Source organism: Sorex fumeus, unplaced genomic scaffold, assembly GCF_029834395.1.
Source record: "Sorex fumeus unplaced genomic scaffold, SorFum_2.1 ptg000015l, whole genome shotgun sequence".
NCBI classification, from domain to species: Eukaryota; Metazoa; Chordata; class Mammalia; order Eulipotyphla; family Soricidae; genus Sorex; species Sorex fumeus.
The window spans coordinates 6,926,753-6,941,040 of NW_026606072.1; the positions used below are offsets into that span (position 1 = coordinate 6,926,753).

At 38.8% G+C, this 14,288-nt stretch overlaps 1 protein-coding gene across 3 annotated transcripts in view; it reads right to left on the reverse strand.

The window, feature by feature from the left end:
• DAB2 (DAB adaptor protein 2) overlaps positions 1–14,288 on the reverse strand; it is a 57,373-nt gene that overhangs the window by 2,798 nt on the left and 40,287 nt on the right. The window contains exons 8-14 of one of the 3 annotated variants that reach the window (XM_056112170.1): positions 14,117–14,170; positions 13,654–13,716; positions 9,430–10,053; positions 8,333–8,495; positions 3,613–4,245; positions 3,000–3,109; positions 959–1,029 (exon numbers count right to left, since the gene is read on the reverse strand). In XM_056112170.1, coding sequence (XP_055968145.1) covers positions 964–1,029; positions 3,000–3,109; positions 3,613–4,245; positions 8,333–8,495; positions 9,430–10,053; positions 13,654–13,716; positions 14,117–14,170 — 1,713 coding nt within the window. In that variant the 3' untranslated portion in view covers positions 959–963. The remainder of the gene's footprint in view (positions 1–958; positions 1,030–2,999; positions 3,110–3,612; positions 4,246–8,332; positions 8,496–9,429; positions 10,054–13,653; positions 13,717–14,116; positions 14,171–14,288) is intronic. The other 2 variants (XM_056112171.1, XM_056112172.1) reach the window with 2 other exon arrangements.

The window sequence follows — 14,288 nt, forward strand, 5'->3', positions numbered from 1 at the left end:
TGGTGATAAGGTATACCATTAATAATGATAGGGTTAAATTCCAAATAAATTTAGTCTTATTGTTGTATTTGTTTAAGATGTTTTTCTATTTGAAACCACTAACTTGAAGACAGGACAAGATACAGTTCCACTCAGAATGATGCAAGGTTGAAAACAAAAACAAAGGATTAAATTCTTCTTCTTTCTGCGTTTCAGATACTACCAGGTCTGCCAGATGTCCTCTAAAATAAAAAGAAGTCTTCTTCCCCCCCCTCCCCCCCGCTCACTCCTTTTCAGCCAAAGATATTACTACCCACTTTTGGGAATAAAAAGGTTCCATGAGCTCTTCAAGATCTTGGCAGAAGGTGCTATCACCTGATACTTTATTTAGGGTAGAATCCACTAGCAAGAAGAGTTAGTCTATATGTTCATCTTTACTTTTACTAGTTTTGAAAGCAATATTAGCAGCTACTGTCAGTCCTAGATTTAATACCATTGCACTGTTTCAAACTAACTCTGGACCCTCACACACAAAAATACATGTATTTTGGAGCTTACAAGTTGTGCTTATCATCTGTTCTGCTGATGATTTCAGATTTTGATCGTTCTATGGGAGACCAAATTAATTCTAGTACACTTTGCAAAAACCTTGGAAAAAGGTAAAATAATCCCAAATCTGAGGTAGAGTTTTATTTTTATGCAAAACTAAAATATTAAAATATAAGCTAGGATAGATGCCATATCATGTGTTTATTACTGTTTTTGATATTTAAAATAATTCTATTCTAAAATATACAGCCAAGTAGTTATTAAATTGACTAAGTATAGATTCCACATCTGTTATTTCTGAAATATTCTTCTTTCTATGCTAACAAAGATTTAACCTCCTCCTAATTCTAAAATTCACCCTCATCCCATGCCACCCTTTCTCATCACTTCTACCCCCCACTCAATGAGCTGAATAGAATCTTCTACTTACAGAAATTAGGCAAAAGGATTTCCAAAAGGATCCCTATATATACCAGAAGAAGCAAGTTGAGGAGAAGCCATCTAAAGAGATAAAAGTACCCAGTCAATAGGAATAACAATTATTTTAAAAAATTAAGACATTCTAGATCCCATTAATAATTAAGGGGCTAGAAGAGAGCTTAGTGGTAAGCACCTGTCTTCCAACTGAGTCAGGCAACTGAGTCAGAGTAAGGCCTGGTGCTTCCACATGCCCCAAGCAAAAGTCTGGCAGCTCTTCTGTGATCCTTGGCACCACATGTGATTTCTAACTACAAAGCAGCCAGAAGGGTTTGAGCAGAGCAACTATAGGCTGTAGCCCCTGGGAATCACTGCAACTGAAAAGATGTAGAAGCACCATTTGGAAATGTAACTCCTAGCAAGCACATATGTAAGCACCACATTGGCACTCAGTAAGCACCATAACCAGCTGACACACATATCAGCTCAGAACTGAGGGAGTGTGACTCTTAGGAGCACTCCAGTCAAGAGTGTGAGCACAACCAAGGGAAAGCAACCCACTGTCACTGCACACACCACAAAAGGAGGGAGGGAAACAGGAGGAATGTCCCCAGTTTACAGTTAATGAGAGTTAGAATGAGTAACTTGTACTCTCCTGCTAGTACTTGGCCATGAACACTTATGATACATATTAGTGGCATATATTTTATCATTTACATTAAAACCAAGGTCTGTGAACTTGCTTCCAACCAGATGGAAAATATAATGTTAATTATTTTTTATTTACTTATTTTTGAGTTTTTGGGCCTGGCTGTGTTTATGGCTTACTCTTGGTTGTGTACCCAAACTCACTCCTGGCTGGGGTTGGAGACCATATGAGAGCTGGGGATTGAAACTGGTTTGGCTGCATGCAAGGTACATGCCCTACCTGGAGGACTAGCTCTCCAGCCTCAGAAAATGTAATTTTTTTTATGGGCAAAGGAACTATGGGAAAGGAACTTATGTCTTCTCAAGATGTTTTAAGAAAGTATTTCAGCTCAATTTTTCTACCCCAAATGCTCTTGCAAGTTAGATGAAGTGAGAAATAAAATCCGTTTTATATAATCACTTTTCAAATTCAGAACAATAAGTAGTTCTTGCAAAAATAAAAAATAATCCTTTCCCAGTTTGAGTGGGATAATTCTTTGGCTTTGTTTTTTCTTTTTGACTCACACCCGGCAGTGCATAGGGGGTTGCTCCTGGCTCTGCACTCAGGAATTACTCTTAACGGTGCTTGGGGCACCATATGGGATGCTGGGAATCAAATCTGGGTAGGCTGTGTGCAAGGCAAATGCCCTACCCGCTGTGCTATTGCTCCAGCCCCTAGACTGTGATAATTCTTTTTTTTAAAATTTATTTATTTTTTTATTAAAAAAATTTTTTAATAGTGAGACATCATGATGTACAGTTGCAGACTTACACATTTTTGTGCTTGGGTTTCAATTATACAACGATCAAATACCATCCCTCCACCAGTGCCCACTTCCCACCACCATGCATCCCAGTGTCCCTCCCACCCCCCATCCCCCCCATCCCACCCTGGCACTGTGGCAGGGCATTCCCCTCTGTTCTCTCTCTCCTTTTGGGTGTTGTGGTTTGCAAAAGAAACATTGAGTGACAATCATGTTTGGTCTATAGTCTACTTTCAGCATGCTTCTCCCATTCTGGGAGGGTCCTCCCAACACCTTTATTTGGTGTTCCCCTCTTTATCTGAGCTCCCTTTTCCCTAGTATGTGTGGTTGGCCTCCAAGTCATGGAGTAGAATTCCTGGTACTAATCTCGGCCATTCTTGGGTGTTGGTTTCCTATTTTGTTACTTTATGTTCCCCAGATGAATGCAATCTTTCTATGTCTATCCCTTTCTTTCTGAGTCATTAGACTGTGATAATTCTTAACAGTCTTTATTCAAACATCTTTTACCATCAAAAAGTTATTATGAAAGAAAGATTAATTTAGAAGTGGGAAACTTTTTGTGGCACGGACTTGGAGCAGCAGCTTCTAGTAGCTGATACTTACAGAGGATTGTGATGAACTGAAGGAATCTTTAGAGAAAGGGTTCTCAAATGCACTGTCAGCAGATTTGGTAACTGGCGGGATGCCTTGTCTGGTAGTTGGCTTTGGTGGTTCTAAAAGGTGAGAGATCCGAGAAGTCAGCAGATAAGTCTTTGTTCAAAAAGTCACAATTCCCCTCGGAAGATTCAGCTTTGAAATTTTGTTCCATTCTTTGAAAATTTGTATCAATGGAACAAAACTAATAAAACAGATGCTAGTCATCCTGGGGTTTGAAACAGGTAAATCCATCCCTTCTCAAAAAGGTAGGCTGGACCCCTTTACCCCACACAGAAATTTCGATTTGAAGGTCATGGAACATTGTAGAAGTTTTTCTACACAACTGTTCTTAAGAGGCCCTTTTATGAACTGTCACAAGAGGGCAGCATTGAGCCAGTCCTTAGAAACAAATAAGCAAATGACACTTAGGATAAATGTGCTGATAAATCATAACTATTGATTACCAAAAACATTAAGAGCAAGTTTATTGGTGGGTGGGAGTTTATTTCAGGAACTCTGTGGGCTTATATGATCGAGGAAATAGATGTTAGCACAGTAGACAGGGAATTAGGTAACTTACCACTGATCTTTTTCAACAGTTGATTAGCATCAAAGTCATCATGGTCTGCATTCTCCTGAAGAATGCCAACTTTGCTGTTAAAATAATTCGAGAAGGCACTCGAAGTCCCAGAGGAAGACTGCTCTCCCTTCCTGGCAGGCACCACAGGTGGCTGCCGCAGTTGGAAGTCCTTAAACATTTCTTTTACTTCCTTGACTTCTTTATCGGCAAGTGGATCCAAGGCAGTGAAGGCATCGCCGGAGATGTCCTTTGCAGGGCCAGTTCTGGGAGGAGGTTGAGGAGGAGAGACCAGGATAGAGGAGAGCATAGAAGGGGATGGGGCAGACCCAGCAGAAGGTGGGAAAATATTGCTCTGGAAAGGATTCCCCAAAGGACTTGTTGATGACCAAGTATTGGTTGCCACTGGAGTTGATGGGCCCCAACCAGCAGGCGCTGGAGGGGAAATTGAGGCTGCCAAAGAAGGTTGCGGGTTCCAACCTGGAACCGCTGGAGTTGCGGTGAAAACGATTGCTTGACTGAATCCTGAAGGCTGACCACCCATCATGGCTCCTGGGACCACTGGAGTGGGCTGATTAAAGACTAAAGATGTTGGGTTCCACGGTCCTGCCTGAGGGGGTGCAACTGGTACACTGCCTAAAAGAAGAGGGAGCAAGGACTTGTCAGGGCACATGCTTCAAAAGACAAGTTTGAGTTTCAGAAAGTAAAAATGGTGTGCATAAAAGTAACTACACGGAACACATTTTACAAACCCTGGAGGATGATGTGGAAATAAAGGCTCTAAGATATTTAAATGTCTTTAAAAGTTGACTAATACAGTATAGCTACCATATATAGTACTATATATAGTACTAGATATACTATATATATATACTATATATATATATATATATATATATAGCATTGCTATATATGCTATCCTGGTTGCATTTTTAAGCCCATGCCCCTCCACTATTCTCTTTAAAACAAAAAAACAAACAAAACCTAAATAATGCAATCCTTAAGTCACAAAAAAAAAGGAAGACGTTCTTATCATACATATACTGATGAATTTCAAACCACTTGAGTGGGGTTTGTCAATAACACAAATTTATTTGTTGAGTGACACATTTACATATACAAACCAGGCTCATTATAAAGTAGTTAATTACGATAATCCTCTGGGTACAATGAGTCATTGGTTCGGGTTTTACATTTGGCAGCTGGCTCCTGTCTGGAGTCTTATGGAAACCAGCTATCACGCGTGTGCATTAGGCCTCAACATGCTTGTATCCCAAAGAAATCATTTCAAAGTTTCCTTGCTTTTTACTGCTGCCAAGGTTGACACAGTTATATAAAAAGATGATAAAGTTTAGTTGATGCCAAAATAGTTTAAGACTTTTATATATAAAAACGGAGTTGAGTCTGGATATCTTGGGAGAGCTGTTTCAAATAAAAGTGCTTCCTGCCATGTGTCACTCAATAAACCTTGCCAGGGTATTCAGAAGAGGAACAGAAAGAAGACCATGAAAAGAAACAAACATAAACCTTCCAAGGTAACTGTTTGCCTGTCTGTGTCCAGGCACTGAGTTTTTTGGGGCAGAGAGGATCCCCTCATCCTCCACATCCTCACCATGAGGATCAGGAATTAGTAAAGTCGTTAAAATCTACATCTCTCCGATATTTGTACTTCCCACTTTCCTGAGAGGTTCACTGCCTGCATCTTGTTTTAATCACAAGAGCATTTTCTCTCCTGCCTCTTCCCCAGTGAATTAGTGACTCAGTAAAACTATCACTTCTAACAGAAAACCCAAGCTCAGGCTCAGACCACCTCACAAAGAAATAACTTCACTCAAACTCAACTGGCTTTGAGCTTTGGAAGAGAGCCTTCTGTATTCAGGGAGATTTCTGAGCCAACAAAGAAAAGGCCTTCAGGTTTGAGTTAGCAATATTTTCATTTCCAGAGTGATTCATATTTTGAAAATGGCATTCAGAGGCTGATATTTTGCAGTCAGTACTAAAATTGTGTAGCATTGGAGATTGGTATGACCTTGTTCAGTTCCACTGACATTAGTGCTAACCTTCATCTGGTGGCTCTCAGAAATGGTTTCACTAAATTCAAAATGTCTGAGGTAAGGGAACTGAATGCAAGATTTGTAACTATGTAGGATTGTCCTTAGGCTCAATAGTAGAGACTAACAATAGTTTTGCATTGAAGACCCCAATGCTTCTGATTCTATCGCACCCAGAAAAGGGGCAATATTTTAAAACTTGAATGTTAATTCAAATGCCTATTTCAGAGGTATAGAAAAATTTAAATTTCACTTACCTTAAAAAATATACATTCTTCCTTCATGATAACTAATCTAGGGAAATGTTCTCTTAGGTCTGATTAAACAGACTTCTCAAAGTGTATATAGTCTGAAGCAAGTCACAGCTAATATTTTAAAAGAAATTTACTACAAGTCTATTAACCAAAACCAGAATCACTCATTTAATTTCTAGCCTTTGGAGGTGCAAAAATGTAGGGAGGAGTTTTATTATCTTATGTGTTAGATTACTTCCCATTAAGAAAATGTGTGGCTTTAGTCATAGATGGCATTAGTGGGAGTGTTGGTAAAAGAGAATTACCAGGAATTAAAGGCTTTCCTAGTATACATTTATGACTTCTTTCATTCCCATCTACCAGATTCCATATATGCATTATGTTTCTAAGATATTGTATTTTAAGGCCTTACTGAAGAAAATAGGGGCAAAAGTTAAGAAAAAAGGTGTGGGTCTGTTCTATAAAGTAAATTTTATTACCTTCTGATGCTAGAATAAAACACAGGGTAGCTGGTTAAAGCTGAAGGCACCCCTTTCTACAATATCCTCTCCCCACCCCCAGTTCTCCAGAGGAGACAGTCCCCCAGCTGGGTCTAGCGGAAGCCAGACCTACAACCTTCCATAGCTTGGCTGAGGATTCCTGCAAGTGGACAGGGGCTACACTGTAGAGCTCAGTTCGCGTCCCATGTCCAAACTTGGAAGAATCATCAGTATTCTGCAGTTGTCTACCCCAAGGCCTCCACAGGGGCACCTAGCCAAAAAGCTTCACTTCGTCTGAATAAATTAACAGTTATAGGGTCCAGCTGTATTTTCAGGCCGACTTGTTAAATATTGGCTGTAAAAATTCTTCAGGGCATTGATATTAGACTACAAAGCTCCGTGATGTGGTCTAGTCACTAGCAGCACCTGCGAACTCTACGCTCCTGCAAGGCAGAGCACCGAGCACCTCCACCGTGGCTGCAGGAGAGAGACGTACCCCCAGAAGAAACCTTGGTGGTGTAAAAGCAAGTAGAGACCTGGACAGGTTGGGTTCTCATGCCCACATATGGATTTCAGCTATTTAGTAATTAGGAAACAATGCCACACTTGCCACTAACTTCCAGAAAAAATTAAACAGATTTAATATGACAAGACCCAAGTATTTTTTTTTTTTTTTGCTGGAAAATGGCAAAGAGTGTTCTGAGGATGGAACAAGGCAGAGACAGTTCCCCGATCAGATTTTATATAAGGAAGACCTCCTTTAACTATACCCGCCTAATCCTCTCAAGCTGGAATCTATCTGGAGCTTGCAGAGGTACCAAGAGGCAAAAAGGCAAATAATTGAAACCCAAGCACAAAAATGTGTAAGTCTGTAACTGTACCTCATGATATCTCACTATTAAAAATTTAAAAAAAAATCCCATCAGGACAGCAAAGATTCTTAGGGTTCCTGAAAACTATCCCATGTGGTGTTGGGACATTGTGTAACTGAAACCCAACCATGAAAAACTTTGTGACTGTGTATCTCTTGGTGATTCAATAAAATAAGCAAAACACAAAACACAAAACAAAACTATACCATGGAGGCAGGAGACACCTGAGACTGTGGGCAAAGAGGATTAGGGCCAGGCCAGACCTTAGAGCAGTGGCCTCTGTTGTCCTGCTACAACACGACTCGGTGCTTCACATAAGCCATTGACATATTAATAGATGACAGTGAAAGTGCATCCTAAAAATGGGAAAAAAGTCCACGTTTTCCTATATCTCTGTGCTCTTTTAAACTTCAGGCTTCTAGTACACATCTTCTAACACTGTAGCAAGACACTTGGATAGCTAAAAGATTGGCAAGATGCTATCACCGCTTAAATATTTCAGACTGCTCAGAATAGATAACCATCCCAAGAAAATCTTTCACTTGCTTGGGAGCAGAACAGAATTATTTTCTATGATTTTTACTTTCCTGAGACTTATCTCCATTTGGGGACACATCGTTCCCAAGAGAGAAATTAGTTGAATAGGGAATAGTGCTTTGATGGAGATATATCAAATGATAACCAAAAATATACAGGCTGTAACTTTTCCCAATAGAAACATTAGACAAGGGTCTCTCAGCTCAATGTTTTGTCCACCCTCCATGTTAATCTAGGCTCAGGAGTCACCTATTACTGTCTTCAAGAAGTCATTAGCACTTGATACAGGTAAGTGCGATTCTCAAAATAGATTTATTCACAAATCAACTTGTGGAACCAAATGTCAAGGGCAAGTCAGGATATCCAATGAGGGTGGAGTTAACAGAAGAAAAAAGTGGGAGAAGGGCTGCTCAGGATGTACACATCAAAGAATATGCCCTTGAAACTCCATGACTATGAGCCTTCCTTCTTTGCAGTGGCATCTAACGAAAATAACAAAGCAAAGCTGACTGCTATCTTGAGGTACCTACCTAGACCTGCGAGAGGCCCCACGGGGACAGCAGCGTTTGTTTTGAAGAGATCCAGAGGGTTGGTCTGTAAGGTTGCAGCTTGTCCTGTAGGTGATATCTGACCTGGAGGTTCTGAGACGGGAGGAGCAAAGATGTCTGATGCAAGCAAGTCATTTGCTGGAGACTGATAGGGTGGAGAAGGAGATAAAAGAGTTACTTAATAGCAGTAAAATGCATCTTAATTCCATTTCCTAACCCTTTGTGTCTTAAATTTCAGGAGCAAAAGGGAAAAACTTCTTTCTGGTACTGATAGACTCCCATCAAAAAAAAAAAAAAAGACACATCTTTGTAATGAATAGAATATTGGGTCTTGCTGACAGATCAAAGACACCCATAGTGAAATATGCTTTGCCAATTTACACATTTGTAGCTAAGAGCTTGAAGCTGAGATAGACAGATGATTGAAAATCAGTGGCATTAATATTTTTGCCACTGTACTGGTTTTGAAACCAGCCTGCATAAAGATGACACAGCAGCCTAATCATTAGATCAACGAGCTCAACCTGCATGTTCTATTTAAAGAGGTGCTTATAGGAACTGCATTTTCAATTGCTTTTGAGTGGAATGGTTAAGAGTAACATACTAGTTCTCCCAGGACAAAGAATCATTTATTGATATTTTAAAGAGGAGGCAAACTCAGGACCACCACCTGAGACATGAAAAACAGTGAGAGCAGTGTGGAGGTGTGTGTTAGTTTGGGGAAGGGACAAAAGGGATCTATAAGAGCCCTTGCCCTCCCCTCCCAGAACAAGATGATCAAACTTACCGAGGTATAGAAGCATAGCAGCATTAAAAATGGAAAAACTTGTGTTTAGTTAATAATAAGTGACAAGGCATGCAAACGGAAAGCAGGATGTGACAAATACTGCTGAGTGAGAAGCTTAGAAGGGCGACAAATTAGAGGAAGGTATTCTTGGAGAACGATGCGCCTTATCCCACCTTCTATTTTACAGCCACACGGGAAGCTACTATAGCAGCAGGAAAGAGAGCTTGCATCACACCACCCTTTGGTACCGCACATGCACTCTGCCAATGGCTAGGTGGAGAAGACAATTCACCTTAGCAGTCCTTCTGCCTCTTCCTGGTTTGGTACTTTGTGGAGGAGGGATAATGGCAATGGAGTCATGTGTCGAGGACTGGACAGAGCCTTCCAAGTCCTGCTTGACGCCATTCAGTACAGACCGTCCTTGGGGAGGGCTTCCCACAAAAGGGTTCGGGGAGGATTTGATATGGAAGCCGTTCTGTTCTCTTTCAGTTACCCCATTTTGAGTTCTCACTGCCGGCCACGGGCCTGCCTGAGCTTCCTGTTTGCCAGTCCGGTTAGATATTTGGTCAAACTGCTGACCAAAGTAATCAACATCCCCATTCAGGGGCCCATTACTCTGTGGAGAAGACAAGTTCTCTTTCTTCTGATCTGGAGAGTTGAGAGAATCAAACGAAGAGGGTGCCGATTGGTCTGGTTGTGCAAAAGGATCATCACGGAAAGGATCAGGATTAGGGGTGGGAAAGAAATTGAGATTGGCAGAAAAGGCATTCTCAGGCAAGAAAGATGCCTGAGGCTTTGGTCGAGGGAGAGAGCAGGAGGTGGCGATGCCATTTGTTAAGAATGAATTTTCTCTTAAAGAATTCTGATTGGTGTCGATTTCAGAGTTTAGATCCACTAACAGGATATCTTTGCTTTCCTATCACATTTTGGAAAGAAAAAAAAAGAAGCGTTAGTCCATGTTGTGAGTTTAAATAGGAAAAGTTACATAAAACGATCAGGATTATCCAAATTCCCATTTGATTTTGATCTTGACAGACTGGTTGATCAGTCCTTGCTTCATTATACCTCCCCTAAGTTTTCATTAGCTGTTCAACTGCTCCCTCTTTCTGGACTGCACCCCTTCACTGCAGTCTTGATTGGTCCTTCATTAAGTGAGATGTTACTTTGTTGACTTAGTAATGCCTCTGCCTTACAGACTGGTTGTTCATGCTCATCATCGCTTCTATGAGTGATTATCTAAAGTTATCTAGCTCAAAGGAAGGATGACCTCAGAGTCCTAGTTCAGCCTTCAGTCTGATGTTCATCCCTTTCTATTGTGCCTCAGACTCAGTAACATCAGCTCTTTAAATGAGTGAATAATATTCACATTTTATAGTTCTGGTTGTAAAGCTGTGTAAGGGCAAGTATATATTCTGATATTTGGTCTTTCTTTTAGTGGGAGGAAAAATTTTCCCCCTTATGTTACAGCTTTCAAGCAGCATCTTTAACCTTAAGGGTCTTTAAAGTGATAGCCAAGAGAGAGATTATATTCACTTATCTTCACTGTTCAAGTCTTTCCTCTGGACATGCCTTTTCTTTGTTCTTCAAAGAAAGTGATACCCAAAATATTGATATAATCTAACACAATTCATCATAATATTAATCTCCCATGTGAGCTGTTCCCAAACCTAGATTAGAATTGTCTGTGCTGTGATAGTAACCTCATGTCCTTAAAGGATATAGTCAACTAATCTTTATTTTATACATAATCTTGTTCTGAATTCGGTGGAGATATGGATTTAAGATTTCATTTGAAAGACAATAAATGTGAAACTCAAAATTCTACTTCCTATCAATTTTTTTCTGGTCTTTTAATCAAGTCTTGAGTAGTTAGAAAAACATTCTTCTCAACATAAAAGCAGCAAATTTAATAAATCTGACAGGTCTTTCTTTAAGTCAGTGGAATAACTAATTAGGATTCACTGAGGATAGAGCTGTCATATCTTCAGTCCTTCTGATAAACTGATTAAATATTTAGCTAAGATGGCCTATAAGAAAATAATTTAAAAAATTCCTAGTTAAAATGGGAGTTAGAGACCGTCTATTACACTGAACACACAATTTTGATAACTGAGACAAAAGCAATCAAGGAAATATAAAATTCTCAAACTAGCAGCTAAAAAAAATAGGGGCATATATAGTCCTTCTTTGCTTTAATAAAAAAGAAAGAAATTTTTTACAGTGAACGTCCTAAATTGGACTCAAAAGGCATTGTCTTTTGAAATCCTTACCAATATGGAATTTTAGTAACACAGTTTTTAGAAGCCATATTTCTTCTCATTAATCAGAAGAATTTTTCAGAAGAACTGATAATAATTATTTTTTATTTTAAAAAACGATTTCTTTTAATCAAAGAAATAGATTGGAGGATCTCTAGATGTAGGGATCTTTAGCAATCATAAGGAAGGACAAATGTATTACAAAAGTTTGTGATTTTAATATTTATTCATTTATTATGAGCCACCTCTGGATTAGAACAAGTTGGGTGTTCACAGCTCGTAGAGTTCTCCTTTGAGATACTTCAGAAGAAGTCCTTAGGACACCAAACAGGAGCCACAATGTTAGACTTCTGAATAGTCACCCTATAAGTAAAATGCATAGCTCGCCTCAGGTTGAGTTTGTTGTCATTCCAAGATTCAATGTTCAGTTCATAAACTATGGCTCTAAGATTCTTTATCCATCTCCTTGGTAAGAAGTTCATTAATTCTCCGTTGGGTTGTCAACACAGCTTCTATGTGTGACCACCTGAGAGAAAAACACTGGCAACAGGAACAGAATATAGACCCTGCTCTTAAAGAGTTCCAGAAAGAGAGGCAAGTAGGCACAAGATTCATCTGCACTGAGATGAGACTATATTGATTCCACTGACTAGCTTGCTCAACTTATGGTGACTAGCTTCATTGAACCATCCCAGTCTGCTAAATCCTAGACTTCTGTTCCCAATGCCTTTTGGTCATTTCATCCTCCTACCCCTTTAATGAAAATAAACTCCAAAATCTGGATTTTCAAAATGATACACAATCAGAACCAAGTATTTCTAGTACATTTCTAGTCTTCGCATTTTTCTACATACTTTAAAGTACCAACTGAAATTGAGATTCTTCACAAAAAATATCTTCCTACTAATCCCTCTATTTAAACTTGACCTATGCCCACCCATGACACCTTATAGTACATATGACACTTGTACTTTGTGCTCTGACTCCATCCCTGTATCCACTCCTGTCATCTGGATGGAAACTTGTTGGTGAACTTCCTGGCATAGACACTCACTCCAGATAGACATTTGCCTCACTGTGCTAAACTGATGTCTCTCTGGTCTAGGTATTGCCTTATTATTATTTATGTTCAAGTCCAGAAACTAATCACAGGCGTTATCTGAACATCAGGGCTTGATAAATAGCCCCAGCATCAACTTAAATAAGCTTTGTGAGTAGTTTGAATGTTATCATCATGTCACTGACATTGTGCCTCTCACTCATTTCTGTTTCCTGCAAAGAGAAACTACTTAAGACATTGTTAGGTTTATAATGGAAATTGAAATAATTCAATTTATAAATATATAAATTTTATATATTATATAAATAATATAATTATAAATATATAAATTATAGCACAACAAGTAGGGCATTTGCCTTGCACACGGCTGACCCGGGTTTGATTCCCAGCATCCCATATGGTCCCCCAAGCACCATCAGGACTGATTCCTGAGTGCAAAGTCAGGAGTAACCCCTGAGCATCACCGGGTGTGACCCAAAAAAAGCAAAAAAATTTATATCATTCAATATAAAATAATTTCACCTTGAGGCTTGTTATAAAAGGTTTGAATGTTTAGACTTAAGCCTGGATTCTGGACCTCTTCTTAGGAAATAAAATTTTATTCTAACCATCAGTTACTAATTTTAAAGTAAAATATTGTTTCATTTTCACAGAATTGACAGGTCAATCAATATTAAAAAATTATTAAGCTATAAGATCCGATGAAGTATATGCAATTTTTAAAAAGGCAGGTTTTTGTTGAACATAAATTGATTCCCTTGTTTATATCCTACTTCACACCAATCTTATACTCCTAAATCACAAAAGAAAGAATAAGAAGAAAAAAAAAGAAAGAAAAGGCTGGAAGGTTTTACCATGAATTGTTATCAACACACATACTTCCTTCAAATAAGCTGATGCCAAAGATTTTCTTTAAGCTCTTCCTTCTCTTCCTAAGCAATACCAAAACATACTACATTGCCTGACCTGTTGCTCAGATTTAACCACTAAGCAATAATAGTATGCCTAGTTAATGCTTGATGTGTTCCCATGGTGACTTAATATGCAGACTTGTTCTCCTAGTCTTTAACACTTTATGCAGAAAAAAAAGTCAGCCGTCACTTTGCAAGTTTCAATGAACAGATGAAGAGTTCTGATTAACTGCCAATTTGACTTATGTCATTTTCATTACATTGCAAACTTAAAAACAGAGACTTACTGTTGGACTATTTAGGTCAGGAGGTGTAGACATGTCCCCAAACAAATCCATCTGGTCAACACCCTTAAAAAAGTATTTGAATTAGATTCATATGTCTACTAAAAAAGATTATTTTGTATATTGTTGGGTTTTCTAAGGTTCATAAAAATAATTGTCACAGCTGGACCTTAATTTAATTAAAGCAGTTTTAATATAATAATAGGCTATTTAGGTCAGGAAGTGTAGTCATGTCCCCAAATAAATGCATCTGATCCACACCCATAAAAAGGTACTAGTATTAGATTTAGATGTGTCTACTACAAAGATTATATATATTATATATTGACACTAATGTTTAGAAAATTAGTTGTCCCAATTGACTTTTAATATCGATTGAATATAGATTTGGCATTAGCAGTATCTATAGGAAGTAAAACCCACATTCAGGTATGCAAGAATCATAAAACATTACTAATATACATACCAGTCTCAGTTTGTTAGCTTGTTCATCAAAAGTCAGTAGGGGCTCGCTCCCATTCTGAAAAGATGGTAAGTATTTAAGGGTTTAATTGGTGTTTCCCCTAAAGAATTCAGTCTCCTACTTATGAGCCTCATTAGCAGTTATAATTTAAGTTTTGAAAGTTTAACAGTCCATA